A 12,190-nucleotide genomic window follows, 5' to 3' on the forward strand; every position below is an offset into this window, starting at 1 on the left:
TGAATTCTTCCAGTTGCCCTTAGATTTGGTCTCAGTTGTTACTGTAGCAGTATGTAGAAGAGTTGATGTCTAGAAACCGTAAACTATATGCAGTCTCTATTTTCTTTGGTTTCTATAATTTTAATATCTGAATGGAGTAATAATGACAGCACAGAAGAAAGAACTTTTAGTTCTTTAGCTTTTACTTTCTCTGAGGTTAAATTTTGAAAACGATCTCTCTTCAGATGATAATTCAGGAAGTACTGCCCCTCCTTTCCTGGCCCATCAGCCTAAACCCTTGTGCATAGAGCTACTAAAGGTTTTCCTCTTTCCAGAAAGAGGAAGACAGACAAGACCTGAGTGATTTTTCAGTGTAATTGTTATCCAAGTGAGTAGGTGTTTTCTACAAAAGGGGTTTTCCCCCCACTAATATGGTGGTGGGTCTTTAAGTTGCTGCATTACTGAAAGGAATTAGTGGAAACATTGGAACCCCTTGACGTTAGTAGGAAGAGAACTCATTTCAATATGCTATTTGTTCTGACTTTATTCTCTTTGGCACATCCTTTACCCTTTTGACATTAATGCATACTGTTTAAATATCTGAGTGAAAAGTTACAAGAGAGAAATTCCTGGGTTGCTTTCACCCTGAACAAATGAAGTAAGTTTCCTGGGTTGCTTTCACCCTGAACAAATGAAGTAAGTTAGCCCAGTTAATCTCCTCAAAAGTCAGCCTGCCGTTTTGTTTTCTAAAGGAGAACATCCAGACTGTGCTGTGGAGTCAAACTATGAATGAAATCTAAGCTGTGTTCTGGAGGTACCGGTCTTGTTTGGAGAAATCCCGGTAGACAGCGGTGTGGTTTATAACGTGTATTTGGTGCAGTTGAGGGAGAGCTTTGCAGTCAGTACCGCTTGGTGGGTTTGAATCGTGCAAACAGTTGTTTCATGTCTTTCTGTTTTCCACAAGGGCTTTCTCTGTTAGTCTCTTTGCTCTCTGAGGAACAAGTCTGTGTATTATGACATGTTGGACCATGATGTCACTCTTATTTCCATAAATGACTCACGTGTGAGCAAAAATTGAGTAATAGTGTTTTAAGAATAATGTCAGCATGGTAGGGGGTTTAGGCAGATCATTTTGCCTTTTCAAATTATATTAAAGGCCAGGGGGTTGAATATTTAACCTCTGTTTCCTTTCCTACAGAAACAGACGACTATGCTGAGATTATCGACGAAGAAGATACCTACACCATGCCCTCGAGTGAGTAGACTTCTGATTTTGTTCTCGTGCAGAGCTGACAGATACTTAACTTTTAAATATCTCGTGTTTAAACGGTTTAGGTATTTATTGTCCTTTTAGAACTACTTTTAAGACCTTATTGAGTTCATAACAGAAATATTCTTTTCAGCCTTTAGAATTCTGTATTGTATGTGCCCACTGCCAGGTCGGAAGCCTGAAACTCAAATATCTATAATAAGTCAGTTCACTTAATGGGGTTTTTGTAATCTTGTTTTCTGGCTCTATGATAATATAACCTTTAATGATTAGAGCATTTCCTCTCTGTAGGAAATTAGTATTTAAAGTTAAATATGTATACTCACACATGTATACAGCTCTTTAAATACACACATTCAATGGATTGCATTTCCCCTTTGAACTTTCATCTTCTTATTGCCCTTGACTAAGCAATTACAAAGAGCCTCCCGCGTCCAGTCCGTCCAGCTCCGAGCTGGAGGTGTGGGGAGAGAAGGACTCTTCACTGACCCCCCCCAGCAGCCTAGCAGTGTCACCCTCTGCTTCTCTCTGCTGTGCAGCTTGCTGGTGACAAGAGTCTGGGAGCCCCAGCCCTTGTGGTGGCGTGTATATAGTCACAGCTCTTGAGTTGGAGACAACCTTGGAATTTCACTCAGGTTAAAAAAAAAAGTTAACCCTACCTCTTAAAGAGGCCCAATTAGGAGTCCACCTCACAGCCTCAGAGGCCTGATAATTCAACATCTGATGTCCTGGTTTCGGTAGACCTCCATGTATTTGTAAAATAAATGTTTCAGGTGCTTTACCCTGTTGTGTAAATATTTTAAAAGTTGTTCTCAATAGATTTACCATATACATTGAGGAGAGTTACCAAAATAAAGAGGAACAGCCCAGCCCTCTCAGGCAAACATTATCCTGGGTGGGCCCCTCCTTTCAAGAGCTCCCAGGTTAGTGATTTGAAACCGAGGCAAGAGCTGAAACTTAAATGTGTTTACTTTGAATTGCAGTAGCAATTTGGAAAAATGTTTAAATTTAGGTTTAAAGTTTTAGTTAGCCATTTAGTCATTTGTACATTCCTGCAGAGTATCCAGATTTTTATTCATATATTTTCATAGTTGAGTGGTAAATGTCCAACATGGCTAACTTTTATCCAAACCCCACAAATACGGGTTATCATACAGGAATTTATGGGATAGAAATGTAAAGCATAGTATATCACATTGAGTTAGCTTGAGGATATTACTTGTGTTGTTACTTGTGTTTGGTCCTCTTTTTTTTGACCCGTGTTGGTAGTCAAAATATTTAATAAAGTAAATATTGAAACGTACTCTCCGAGTTTGTTGTTGTTAACCTAATTGCTATTAGTTATTTCTAAGCAAGGTCTTCAATTTTTTTCTCTCTTAATTGCAATACAGAAAGCTATGGAATAGATGAAGGTAACAGGATTCCTTTAAAATAACTGCATTTGCTTGCAATTGCAACCCATGGAATGATAACGGGATGTTTCAGTTTTCAGTTAACTTTTATTTTTAAATTTTTTCATTGGTTTACTCATGCTGTTAAATCAATGGAACTACTAGCTAAAGTGATTTTAAAGAGGAAAATAACCATCTAAAATTTGGGTTGAATTTTCTGTATGATTTATAATTTGACAAATTAGAAGAAATCAAAATACCAAGTAGTTAATTGGATTAGAATCATCCACTGGGTTCCTAGTGGGTATTTTCTTTCCATGTGTCTCAACAGCCTGCTAAATAATTGGTTTTGTATAAATCATAACAATTTAATACATTAATTTGAGGCACATGCTCTCAAAAATATAAAATACTCGTAAATTATTATGTGATACGTTCAACCTTGATTCCAAGTCATCTGATTTTGAAATCAGTTTTTAGAAGCTCCCTCTTTAAACTCTTTTAGCTCCGTGAATAATATAGATAGGATTATAAAAAAGTGGAAAACTCTTAAACTTATAAAGCTACTCATGAGACAATTTTTTGTTCCCTCCATATTTACAGACTTTAGTTACTTGTAAAATAATTGCTTTAAATAACTGTTTTTTAGCCTTCATATATTAATACCTGAACTAATGGCTCATATTAATTAAACATACATAAACTTGGAGCAATTATTTAGAAAACCATCAAATAGATAATCAGCTAAATCAGACATTCAAAAATATGAAAAAAATCTACCTTGTATAAAACTCCTCATTTTGGTAATTCAAGCAGTGCTGTAACAGTTACATAAATTCCTTTAAAAATACTGTTTAAGAGAATTCCACTCTGTTTAAAGCATTTTCATAGAATGATGTGCCACCAATGAAGTTTTTACTCATGGATGATGATGAAATGAAGTGTGTCCAGTGTTTTCTACACTGGGGATGTTGCACTGAAGTATCTTCTGGTGTGTGGATCATGTTTTGCAGCCAGGGACTATGAGATTCAGAGAGAAAGAATAGAACTCGGACGGTGCATTGGAGAGGGCCAGTTTGGAGACGTGCACCAAGGCGCTTACACAAGCCCGGTGAGTCCTGTCAGACCGCCAGCAGCCCGAGCCGTCCCTGCTTACGTGTAGACTGCTCCTGTTTGTCTTCATGGCTCCTTAGCTCTTCCGGGTATTTGCAGTTGTCCTTCATAAAGCTTGTCATATATGTCAACTCACTTGCTATATCCAGAAACCAAAAACTGGCAAAATTAGCTCCTGAGAGCTGGGTCTTTTATTCATTTTAGTCTTTCATCCAGCCTCTGTCCTCAATGGATTCCATAGATGATTGTTCCCTTGGGTGCAATTGACAAAGAGACAACAAATAGATGCAAAGTCAACAGCAGTTAGCCAGCATTCCCAATTACCTGCATTTTCAAGAAAAGAACATTAATTTGTCCCAAGTTGCCCTCCAAAAGAGATCAGTGAATTTTTAAAATGATTTATTTAAGAATCATCTCATTGAGATATAGTTCGCATACTATGAAGTTCACTCTGTTAAAGTGCACAATTCAGTGGTTCTTCAGTATATTCACAGAGTTGTACGGCCACCACCACAGTCAATTTTGGAACATTTTCTTTACCTCAAAAGAAACCCCATACCTTGGCGAGGATGTGGAGAAGAGGGAAGCCTTGTACACTGATGGTAGGAATGTAAATTGGTGCAGCCACTGTGGAAAACAGTATGGAGGTTCTTCAAAAAAGTAAAAATAGAACTACCATATGATCCAGCAGTTCCACTCCCGGGTATGTATCCAAAGAAAACAAAAACACTAATTTGAAAAGATACACACACCCCAGTGTTCATAGTAGCATTATTTACAATAGCCAAGACATGGAAGCATCCTAAGTGTCCGTCAACAGATGAATGGATAAAGAAGATATGGTATGTGTATGTATACAATGGAATATTACCCAGCCATAATAAAGAATGAAATTTTGCCATTTGCAACACCATGGATGGACCTGGAGGGTATTATGCTTAGTGAAATAAGTCAAACAGAGAAAGACAAATACTGTTATGTTATCGCTTATATGTGGAATCTAAAAAAATAAAAGAAATGAACCAATGTAACATAACAGAAACAGACTCGTAGACATAGAGAACAAACTAGTGGTTACCAGTGGGGAAAGCGGATGGGGGGAGGGGCACAATAGGTACGGGATTTAAGAGGTGCAAACTACTATGTATCAAATAAATAAGCAACAAGAGTATATTGTACAGCACAGGGAATATAGTCAATATTATATGATAACCTTTTTTATAATAACTTTAAATGGAATATAATCTATAAAAATTTTGAATCACTATGTTGTACACCTTAAACTGATATAATATTATAAATCAACTATACTTCACTTTGAAAGAAAGAAAAGACAAAAGAAGCCCCATACCCGTTAGCAGTCACTTCCCATTCCACCCTCTCCCCAGCCCTTGCCAATCACCAGTTTGCTTTCTCTTTCTCTAGAGTTGCCTGTTCTGGACATTTCATATAAGTGAAATCATACAGTGTGTGGCCTTGTGTGATTGGTTTCTTTCCATTAGCATAACGTTGTCAGGTTCATCCACGTGGGTAGCCTGTGTCAGTACTTCATTTCTTTTTATGGCCAAATAACATCCCATTGTATGGATAGACCACTTTTTGTTTCCCCAGTCATCAGTTGATGGTCATTTGGGTTATTACCACTTTTTGGCTGTTATGCACAATGCTGCTATGAACACTCGTGTACAAGTTTTTGTGTGAACATAGTTTTCGGTTCTCTTGAGTATGTGTGTCTAGGAGTGGAATTGCTGGGTCATCTAGCAACTGTTTAACTTTCTGCCAACCTGCTAAGCTTTTTTCCAAAGAAACTGCCCCAGTTTCAGTTCCTAGCAGCAATGTGTAAGGTTGCCCATTTCTCCACACCCCAACCAACGCTTGCTGTTGTATGTCTTTTTTTATTAGATCAGTAATTTTTAAATGACAGTTTAAAATAACAGTACGTACTTGTTCAAGAAACTGTTTTTAACTAGAATAATCACAGTGAACAGAGATGGCTTTAGTAGGGATAGAATAGCACAGATGATTGACCTTTTGTGAGCCCCCTGATATGGAAACTGCAAATGACATTTTTCCCCCCGTGTCTCCTTATCTATCAATTTTCCATATCCTTTACACATGCACTAGGGATACACTGATCATTACTTTTATAACCAGAGGACTGTAAAAGTCTTTCCTTAGAGGAAAATAGATAACTGTTGTTAGAGATTCTGTTTTTTAAAGTTCAGTTTTGAAAGTCTTTACCATTATTCTTATATAAAACTATATCATTTATTATATATTTTTATCCATTATCGCCTTTTCCAATTTTTTTTTTTTCACTATATCTGTATTGTTTATCTTCTTAATTCTCTTAACTCTGCTCTTGAGGCAAAATGCATTAGAAAGAGCCCTGGATCTAAATTTGATCAAAAGACCTAAATCTTAGACCTGGATCTACCTCACTGTGAGATGTAAGGGAGGTGAGGCTTCTTGATCTAAATTATTGGACTTGAACCCAGTGGTCTCTGAGCTTCCTTACATCTCTAAAATTCTTAATAAGCAAGCATTCTGAAGTTCCCGGAGTACAGGGACTTACCGGGATCACACAGCTAACAGCAGGGCTGATAGACTTTATTTCATTCACTTTTAAGTAATTCATTTTAGTTGTAAAAATGCAAGAGAACAATTTTTTAAAATATCCGTAGTGTTTACTAAGTATTTGTTGAATGAATCCCAGCCTCCAGGAAAATATCAGCGTTCACTTTTTTTGTTGAATGTCTTTCTGATACACATCGTATGTGAATGCTTGTCTATTTTGTTTTTCATGTGGGAGTCTCATTTTACAGCCAGTTCGTTTCTCTAGGTTTCCGTTAAAAATCCTTTTCCCAGATGGTGCTCTTTAGTGTTCTTTAAGATGTAATAACATTTTATCAGGGATTCTTAATAATTGGTCAAGTGTAACTCAGCATAGATTTCATGGGCAAGAACCCAGCACTGGTTACGTTACTTGAGATTCAGTGAATTCTTTTAGCAGTTATTTGTCAATCGTCCCCCAAGTGGCAGCTCGGTGGTGGGGACATTGTAATGAACAAAACGGTCAGGGTTCCTGCTCTCACAGACCTTAAATTCTATCTGAGGCACAAGGAGACAGGCAAAAGCAAACACGCTGAGTATCAAGTGGGGAATCTGTGCTCCGAGAAAAACAAAGCCTGGGCTTGGGGAGGTCAGGGCCCTCTTCCCGTGAGATGCTGACACGTGAGCAGAGACCTGAGCAAGGAGGGAAAGGAGGGACAGTCCCTGAGCTCCCCGTGGGGAGTGTGCCAGGCAGGGCGGCAAACCAGTGCAGGGACCCCAGGTGGAGCCGAGCGGGGGAGGAGGAGGAGTACGAGGAGGAGGAGAAGCGAGCAGAGGGGAACTGGGCCGGGTGCAGGGGCGGCACATGGGGCGGCAGGGCAGCCTCTCATTCTGAGAGTCATGGGCATGAGGCGTATCTGAAGGCTCCCAGCACACACTCCTTTTTCTTTCTTAGGCCCGGTTATCAGGTTTATTTTTATTATTTGAGCATCGCTGATCATTTGCACATTCTCGCATCATTATTATCCTAGTCTTAAAAACCATGCTTTAAATCTATTTTCTCTTAATTCATCCCAGAGCAGTCCTTCTCTACTCACTTGTTAAGATCTTCTGAGTGTCTGCTAGCTGTTACTAACTCCCAGCCTCATCACCTACCCCTCACCTCGGCCTCGTGGACACCAGGGTGGCATTTTCATTCAACATTGAGGAACTGCTCTGTCCCCCTAAACTCTGCTTGTGTTTTAAAGAAGGTAATGAAAATCGTGTCGTGAGCAGTTACCTAGATGTGTTTGGATCTGCCCCCTTTTAAAGGCTTTTATAAAACCCTCTGCTCAGTTCTGGTCTTGCTTGTTGTGGACTGACTTCTTCTCCAGCATCAGGTCTCTGTGACCAGCCGCTCTGACAGCTCGGCACCCCCCAGGCCTCTGCAGCCTGGGGCCACTAGTCACCAGGCCTAGTCCATGGACTGATGGCCGAGCCCCTTGGTCTGCTCACGTACACCCCTTTGTAGACCTGCTGCCCGTGGAATCTCAGGCTTAGCATCCACTTGAAACTATGCATTTTTAGAGAGCAGTGTTTTCCTTGCGTTTCTTTACTATCTTAATAAAGCACCATGTTCAATATTTGAGTTGAATTGACAGGATTGATGATGATTTATGGTCTTACAGAAGTTTCTGTTGTTATTCAGATCTCCTGTAAAATGGGCATTTTGTGTCATTTCTAAAGTATACCAATCAGCCTTAGGTTCACATAGAGGTAGAATTCATGGTGCTGGTCCTAGCAGTTTGCTGTCTAGTTACAGAGGACAAAGACTAAGTCATTCAGAGCAGAGTGGTTTCACTGAGGTGCCCTGTGTTGCTAGTGACTCTCAGAAGGCCCCAAACTCAGACGTTTAACAGATGCGCCTCTGTGCCAGCAAGCTGCCGTCCCACCGACACCTCAAGCCTGTCTTGTCCAGAGCTGTGCTTCTGATCTCCCCCTTCTCTCACCAGAAACCCGAACTCGCCCTCCCCAACACCCAGCCCGCTGTCTTCCTGCCCCCCGCCTCCGTGGCGCCTTTCCTCACCTCCCCTTCCGGGGGCCTCTCACTTAGGGTGGAAGCCACAGGGTCCGACCCCTCCCTCTGCCCTGGCCGGCATCCCCTCCCCTCGCCTCCAGCAGTTCTTTGTTCTCATCCCCTCTCTTCACCTCTCCTCTCGGGGAGGTTACCTTCTAACCCGCTCCAGTCCGCGATGGATGTCTCATTCACCGTGTTTGTCTGTATCCTCCTCTGGGACGTCAGCTGGAGTAGCACAGGGGTCGCCGGCCCTTGTTCACTGGTGCAGCCTAAGCCCCTACAGGAGTGCCGGGCGCTACGGAGAGGAAATGTCTGTGGAACAGACGAATCGCCTGCAGCGTTTTACATGCATGTCTGTTTTCTGGGGGTTTTCTACAGAGGATTTTAACTGTTCCTCTCACTCTTGAGATTGTACAATTCTGGTTCTGTCTGATCCAGAATCCAGAGTTGCAGAATAAACAGCCTGTCCTCAACATGCCCATTGATTAACATAGAGACCCTCTTGTTGCATGTGTCCCCGTCACAGGAGAATCCAGCTTTGGCGGTTGCAATTAAAACATGTAAAAACTGTACTTCGGACAGCGTGAGAGAGAAATTCCTTCAAGAAGCCTGTAAGTTTCTAGAAATGTATGTGGAACTCCATTTGACTTTCCGTGAAATCCAAACTGTCTCTGAAGATGTAAGAAAAATAATGTTTTGACTTTTAGTGAGACAACTACATTTATTACCTTGCCATGCAATTAGTATCTGTATTTGTAGAGGCACGTGTCTACAGAGCTTCCCAGGTCAGCCGTCATGTTTGGGATGTAAAGGCAGATCGATTTCCTGTCCCTTCATCCTCTGGTACCTTGTGCCATAGCCATCTTCACCCTGGCATTGGGCAGATATAGAGATGCCAGCAGGCCCTGGAGTTGGGGGTGAGCGGGACAGACACAGTCCCTGCGGGATGGAGCCCACGGATGAGTGAGGGAGAGGAAACCCTGCCCGTCCCGAGGGGCCTGCTGTGGAGAGTTGTGTGTGATGGGTCCTCTCTCCTGAGGGCAGACCCTCGGAGAGCCAGGATCTGGTCCTGCCCGTTTGCACGCATCAGGCTCTTTCCCACCTGCCCTCAAGCTGGGTCGTCTTCCTGCTTCCGTTCAGCTTGTCCCTTCTGACCACGTACTTAAATAGTGTCTCCTTATGAGGCTTTGTCACAGGACCCTGCTCTTTCCCTTCCTAAGTATCCATAATTAAATATACATTGTCTAGGGACTTCCCTGGAGGTCCAGTGGGTAAGACTCTGCGCTCCCAATGCAGGGGACCCAGATTCCATCCCTGATCCGGGAACTAGATCCCCCATGCATGCCGCAACTAAGAGTCCGCATGCCGCCATTAAAAAAAAAAAAAAAAAAAAAAGATCCTGCATGCTGCAGCTAAGACCGGGTGCAGCCAAAATAAACAAACAAATAAATAGATACACACACACACACACACACACACACCCACACATACATTGTTTAAGTTACTCTTGTCTCTGTCCCCTCTAGACTTTAAGCCCCAGTGGGGCAAGGAACATGTCTGTTCTGCTCACCGCTCAGACCCAGAGACAGCATAGGGCTTAACTCATAGAAGGCACTCAGTAGCCACTGGTCGTGTGAATGAGTCTTGGTGTCCTTCATCACATGTACATTGAATTTCAAAAACATTTATCACCCAGTAGTCCAATGAGTAACAAGTCATGGAGTGAGTCATATTGTAACTTCATCAGTTAAGTCGAAGCAAATCCTAATCGTATTCCTGGATCTTTGACTTAAGTACAAGACAAGGCCTGGTGATGACGTCTGTCTCAACTAGTTTATTTCTTCAGGGCATCTAGGCCAAGAAAACACAGAATATACATCAGCCATCATTACCTAACAGCCTGTCTGCCTTACCTTTGGTGGTAAAGTGTATTATGTATTTTCAAAAATGCACATTTTTAAAATTGCTTCTCTTTCTCTAAAATTTTTATCAACAGTTATTGTATCGTGATTTTTGTAGGGCCTTGGAATCACCATTACAGAAATAAACTTTAGAGTTTCATAGGAGTAGTCAGTTCAAACTAACCTTGTTCTCTTTTTGAAAGGCTGTTATTTCAGAGAAACATGATGGACGTAGTATACCTAAAATCCTGTAGGGCTTTGACAGGCTCTATACGTAAGAGGGGAAGTAAACTTTTTCTATAAAGGACCATATAGTAAATATCTTAGGCTCTGCAGGCCAGATGGTCTCTTGTCACAGCTGCTCAGCTCTGCCATCGGGGTGTGAAAGAGCCACAGACAGCACATAAAGGGCTGAGCAAGACTGTGTCCCAGTGAAATTTAGTTTGTGAAAGCAAACAGCCGCCCCTGGCCTGAGCTCCTTGCCCTGGGTGAATGAATAACAGGTCAAACGGCTACACCTATTGGGTTTTATTTCAGCAGGGATAGAGTTTCCTAGTGACCACAAGATTCTCCTCTTAGCCCTGCACTGTGTAGTATTTTTAATAATTACTTCTGTAAAGGGTAACATAAAACCAAAAATGATGGTAAGTCGATTGAAAATGAGTGAATATACTGGGTTCCTGAATGTTTATCCAAAAATATCACATTATACTTAAGTGATGAACTGAATTGACAAGATGAAATTCAGTGATACATTTTGGATTTTGTGCCAGGTGTTTATGTGGGGGGGGCGGCGGTTTGCTTGTTTGTTTGTTTGTTTTTAAATACCAGGTCCTGTTTTTGGAATATGTAGGCAAAATTGAGGGGGAGAAAATACCTTAAGGGTTTGAGTTCTCTCAAGTGAGTGTGGGGTGACTTTGCAAGAAGCCAGTGTAATCCTTGGGTGCGTTGGTAGGATATACAGTCCTCCATGTCCACAAGTTCTGCATCTGCAGATTCAACCAACTTCGGATTGAAAATATGTGGAAAAAAAATTCCAGAAAGTTCCAAAAAGCAAAAGCTTGAATTTGCTGCGCTCTGGTATCTATTTACATAGCGTTTACATTGTATTAGGTATTACAAGTAACCTAGAGATGATTTAAAGTATAAAGAGGATGTGCGTAGGTTACGTGCAAATACTCTGCCATTTTTCAGAAGGACTTGAGCATCCGCAGATTTTGGTTTCCCCCTGGGGGTTCTGGAACCAACCCCCTGTGGATACTGAGGGACGGCTGTAGGGTGTCTAGAGTGAACACGGTGAGAGGCCTGTCTCCGCAGACGCACCCAGCGCTGAGTTGCTCCACACCGGGCTCCACACTCAAATGGATACTAAAAGATATTTGCTCCTGCTGTGATTCTCATGTCCTTGCTTGGCATCATAAAAGTCAACCCTGTACTGGTCCCCAAAATTTAAAAAAAAATTTTTTCATTTCAATAGTCTGTGAAGTCCAGGTACTTTGGGGACCACTGCAGTAGGTCACCATGTAAAGTCACGTCCCGTTTTGAGGTTCTGGAGTTCTGTGAAGGTTGTCCTGTTCTCACTAATCCTAGTGAGTGTACTATGCAGGTGACCTCCTTAGCCCTGATACTAGATATTAGAAATGTATACACACTTAAAAATACGCACCCACACATAGGTACGTGCGTATATGTGCAGGGCCCTCTTGGTCATCTTGGGCTCAGTGAGGCAGTCAAACTCAACGTGACGGCCACAGGCCATATCTGGCATCAGACTTGCTTTGAGGGGAGTACAGGACTGGAAACAGCAGGCCAGCATTTCTCCTGTAGCGAAGTCCTCACAGCAGTCCGGGAACTCGTTTGCTTAGCCCTGATAGTGATCTGGTACTGTGAGGGGATGAGGCCGCAGTGGTGGACTCGGGAGCCACCC

The 12,190-nt window shown here is 41.8% G+C and overlaps 1 protein-coding gene across 23 annotated transcripts in view; it reads left to right on the forward strand.

Annotated features, from left to right (window-relative positions):
* The window catches only part of PTK2 (protein tyrosine kinase 2), a 253,329-nt gene that overhangs the window by 178,997 nt on the left and 62,142 nt on the right, over positions 1–12,190 (forward strand). For 19 of the 23 annotated variants that reach the window (XM_082364623.1, XM_082364635.1, XM_082364613.1 and 16 more), the window contains 4 exons: positions 1,178–1,234; positions 2,641–2,661; positions 3,654–3,751; positions 8,889–8,973. In XM_082364623.1, coding sequence (XP_082220749.1) covers positions 1,178–1,234; positions 2,641–2,661; positions 3,654–3,751; positions 8,889–8,973 — 261 coding nt within the window. The remainder of the gene's footprint in view (positions 1–1,177; positions 1,235–2,640; positions 2,662–3,653; positions 3,752–8,888; positions 8,974–12,190) is intronic. The other 4 variants (XM_082364619.1, XM_082364621.1, XM_082364632.1 and 1 more) reach the window with 1 other exon arrangement.

The sequence above is a fragment of the Balaenoptera borealis genome (assembly GCF_965194805.1).
Source record: "Balaenoptera borealis genome assembly, chromosome: 17".
Lineage (NCBI taxonomy): Eukaryota > Metazoa > Chordata > Mammalia > Artiodactyla > Balaenopteridae > Balaenoptera > Balaenoptera borealis.